This window comes from Helobdella robusta (genome assembly GCF_000326865.2).
Source record: "Helobdella robusta unplaced genomic scaffold HELROscaffold_14, whole genome shotgun sequence".
Taxonomy (NCBI): Eukaryota; Metazoa; Annelida; class Clitellata; order Rhynchobdellida; family Glossiphoniidae; genus Helobdella; species Helobdella robusta.
This window is the reverse complement of record NW_008703782.1, coordinates 318,272-322,732: the sequence shown is the minus strand read 5'-3', so window position 1 is coordinate 322,732 and position 4,461 is coordinate 318,272. Positions and strand designations below refer to the sequence as shown.

Sequence of the window (4,461 nt, the reverse complement as noted above, 5' to 3'; positions counted from 1 at the left end):
TATAAGTATATATATATTTATGTATGTATATATATATATATTTGAAAATTTGCGGTTTGTATTAATTAATAAACAAAATATTAACAATCAGTCGTTTAATATACAGGAAGGTAAATGATGGAACAATCAATCAATCAATCAATCAACAAACCAACCAGTCAGCCAATCAATCAAGCAACCAATCAAACCAGTCAGTCAGTCGCGGAATGAGCCGACCAGCCAAATGAAATCAATCGCAGCCAGTGACGAGTGACCTGATGAACATGTGGTTGTAGAGGATCTTGGCTGACGGTCTTCTCTCTGGATCTCTCTCGAAACAGCAGGACAAAAAATCCTTTATTATTATTATCATTATTATTATTAATAATATTATTATTATCATCATTATTATTATTGAATCAACTAACCAATCTAAAGACAGCTAACAAATCACTGCTAAACACTTTTACTAGAAAAACTTAACCAATCAACTAATTGTCTTTAACGAAAATTCAAACAATTACGCTCAACCAATCAAACTGAGGCACCACCGATTAACTTCTCCCACTTACTGACCTTGACCTGCAGTGACGTGTCGGGGGGCAGTTTGTAGGACGGATGCGGTTGGGTGGCGATTTTGAAGATGGCCGCCACTCCCTCGTACTCGTGCCAGGGTGGATGCCCTGTCAACATTTCAACCACCGTGCAACCCAAACTCCTGTGTGTGTGTGCGTGTGTGCGCGTGTGAGTGTGTGTTCGTGTGAGTGTGTGTGCGTGTGTGTGCGTGTGAGTGTGTGCATGTGTAAGTGAATGAATGGATGGGGACAAAAGAATAAATGAATGAATGGCGAATTAATAAATTAGTGAATCTATATATTTGAAGGAATTAACGAATGAACCAGTTAAAAAAATGAATGGACGAACAAACGAACGAACGAACGAACGAACAGAAGAACGAATGAAAGAAGAAACAAATGAATGAGAGAGAGAGAGAGAGAACTTACCAGATGTCAACTTTTCTACCATAACGTTTCCCTTCAATTATCTCCGGTGACATATAATACGGCGTACCTTTTTGGGGGAAAATAATAATAATAATAATAATAATAATAATAATAAACAATAAAAATAACAACACAACAACAACAACAGCAAATCAACAACAACAACAACAACGGTAATATAAATGGTAATCGTAAGACAAAAACAGCAACAACAGCACCAACAACACCAACAAAACACCACCAACAACAACAAAACCCCACCAACAACAAAACCCCCAATAGCAACAACAAAACACCAATAACTACAACAAAACCCCACCATCAACAACAACAACAAAACCCCACCACCAATAACAACAGCAACAACAAACCCGTCATAGTTTTGGCGCCAGTCAAGTTTTTAGAAACATCGGCTGTCTTATTGACAATACTGGAGAGCCTTTTGGCTGCTCCGAAGTCGGTCAACTTGATGTTTCCCTCGTGATCGCGAAGAATATTTGCACCTGGCGAGAAGAAGAATTTTTTAGTTATCCTTCTTGTCATTATTATTATTCATAATTATAATAATAATAATAATTATTATTATTATTATCGTCATCGTCATCATGAGAACCTTTGATGTCACGGTGCACGATCATGAGTGAGTGTAGAAACTCCAGACCCTCCAGCACCTGCTTGGTGTACCTCTTCGTTACGCTCTCCGTCAGTGGTCCGTAATCTTGGATTTGATCTTTAACTGAGCCCTGAATACGCGCGCGTGTGTGTACGTGTGTGATCGAGTGTACGTGCGTATGTATACATGTGTGATCGTGTGTATGTGCGTGTGTGTACATGTGCGTGTGTATTTACAAAATTTGTTCTTGTATTCAATTCACTCAGACAAAATTCTTGGTGGATGACTATTATACAGTAGTGGATGACTATTATACAGTATAGGAAAATATATGTGTGTGTGTGTGTGTGTGTGTGTATATATATGTGTGTGTGTACGTACGTGTGTGGCTATATATCTGATCATGCGTAAGTGAGAGAAAATGAGAGAGAAAGAGAGAGAGAGAGAGAGAAAGAAAGAGAAAGAGAGAGAGAGAGAGAAAGAAAGAGAAAGAGAGTACGTCTGCCTTTGCGTGTATATGTCGTAACATTAGCTCATGCCTCTTAGTTTACACCGAGTGATGAATAACACAGCAAAAAGCACCGAGAACAATCACGAATACACATACACACACGTACACATACACACACACGTACACACACACACTCGCACACACACACACACATACCCCGGGTACGAATTCCATGAATATGGACAGCATGTGCGGTTCTTTTTGGCTTCCGTAGTATTGTACAATTCGTGGATTTGAAAGGTCTTGTAGCAACTTTATCTCGCTCTGCAGTGCTCTAACTTCCTGCGTGCGCGTGTGTGTGCGTGTGCGTGTATGGATGTGTTGGTGCGTGTGTAGATGATTGTGTGTGTGTGTGTGTGTGTGTGTGTGTGTGTGTGTGTGTGTGTGTGTGTGTGTGTGTGTGTGTGTATGAATGTGTTTACATGTCAGTATGCATGAAGTAGTTGTGTACAATTTGATCACAACGGACAGACCTTCGAAATGTCCTCCGACTGGCAATAGACATTGACCTGTTTGACGGCCAACTCAACGCCCGTGTCGACATCGTAGCAGAGGTAGACCTGCCCGAAACCACCGGCGCCTAATATTTTCCCCTTCTTCCAGTTAAACGGAGCCCCTGAAGAGATTTTGGGAAGTTTGAAGTTATGAATTGAAGTTCAATCGGTCATGAAATCACGAACGAATGAACCAGTCAACGAGAGAATGAATAAATAAATTAATGAATGAACCAACCAATCAGCCCACTAACCAACCAACCAAACAGCCAATCAACCAACCAGCCCACCAACCAACCATCAATATTCTTAATCCTTTTGATGCTAGACATGAGAGCGTCGCGACTACAGCAACTGACGTAGCCACTGCTGTTACTGCTGATACTACTTATAGTACTGTTAGCAGTACTGTTGTTGTTGTTGCTGCTGTTGTGGTGGTGGTGGTTGCCGTGACCACCACTGCTGCTGTTGTCGCGCGGTAATGCCCGGTTATTTCGAGGAAATGTGTAGGGCGGTAGCTGCTCTGTGATTGTGTGTGGTCGTTTTGGTGGTGCAATGAGAGAATGAAAATGAATGAATGAAAATGAATGAATGAAAATGAATGAATAAAAATGAATGAATGAATGAAAATGAATAAATGAAAATGAACGAATAAATGAAAATGAACGAATAAATAAATAAATAAATAAATGAACGAATGAATGAATGGGCAACTAAATAAAAGAAGGAACGAGTAAGCCATCAATCAACAAGCCCAGCCCGTGACAAACATACTGGCGACGATTGGATCATGGAAGAATTGATTCTTAGTCTTCGGGAAGGTGCCTCCAACCTGACCACTGTTATTCCCTACGTCTGTTCCGCTATATAGTACATTGTTGTTAATCCTGCTTGTGATTATTGGTGATCGTCGGTATTATTATTTCTATTATTATTATTATTATTAGTAGTAGTAGTAGTAGTCGTAATAATAGTAGAAGCAGTAGTAGTAGTAGTAGTAGTAGTAGTAGTAGTAGTAGTAGTAGTGGTGGTAGTAGTAGTAATAGTAGAAGTAGTAGTAGTAGTAGTGATAGTAGTAGTAATAGTCGTAGTAGTAGTAGCAGCAGCAGTATAAGTAGGATCATTTGTAGTTCAATACATGTTAACTAGTCAAGGGCATCGACATCATCATCGTCGTCATCATTATCATCATTATCAGTCTCTCTGTCATCACCATCATCATCATCATCCACAACAACAACATCATCGTCCTCATCATCACAACCGACCCATCATTATTGACACTGGAATTGCTGCTGTAGAGAGGGCTACAAAGACCACCGGTGTACATCGGGGGCGTGATCTATTTTGCATAATTTATGCGCGTAACATTAACTAATTTACATAATTTACGTCTCTAATTGACTAAATCAGTATTATCATAGTAAATAAATCTAAGACAAATTATGATGAAAACTAAAAATCAAAAAAATCTCACTTCATCATTACTGTTGATTCTAAGATTCTCAAATGCGTTACAGTAAGAAGCCCCGGTTCTGAGGGCGTGGCCAAACGCCAGCGGATGATTTGATTGGTTGACGCCGAATCTGGACGGACTGTCGCTACTACCACAGTGCCTTAACTGAGTGGAGTGGACGCGCGCGATAATAACAATAGAAATAATAATAAAGGTTAAAGGTTATTTCAATTGTTCCAATTATTTTCCAAAGGTACCATCAAAACAATAATAATCATAATAACAAAAAGTTGCCAAGTAGCCAACCTCGTTATTACTGCCACTGTAGGCATAATTATTATTACCATTATTATTATTATTGCTATTATTACAATTATTATTATTATTGTTGTTGTTGTAGTCGG

The 4,461-nt window shown here is 39.2% G+C and overlaps 1 protein-coding gene across 1 annotated transcript; it reads right to left on the bottom strand.

Annotated features, from left to right (window-relative positions):
* Positions 1-229: 229 nt before the first annotated feature.
* On the bottom strand, positions 230-2,721 carry HELRODRAFT_74186 (hypothetical protein; the record flags this gene model as incomplete). The annotated part of the gene is made up of 7 exons (XM_009014530.1): positions 230-334; positions 556-697; positions 984-1,050; positions 1,355-1,486; positions 1,597-1,726; positions 2,264-2,389; positions 2,581-2,721. Coding segments are annotated over 7 exons (843 nt in total), but the record flags the coding sequence as incomplete, so codon positions are not given.
* Between the last annotated feature and the right edge of the window lie 1,740 nt (positions 2,722-4,461).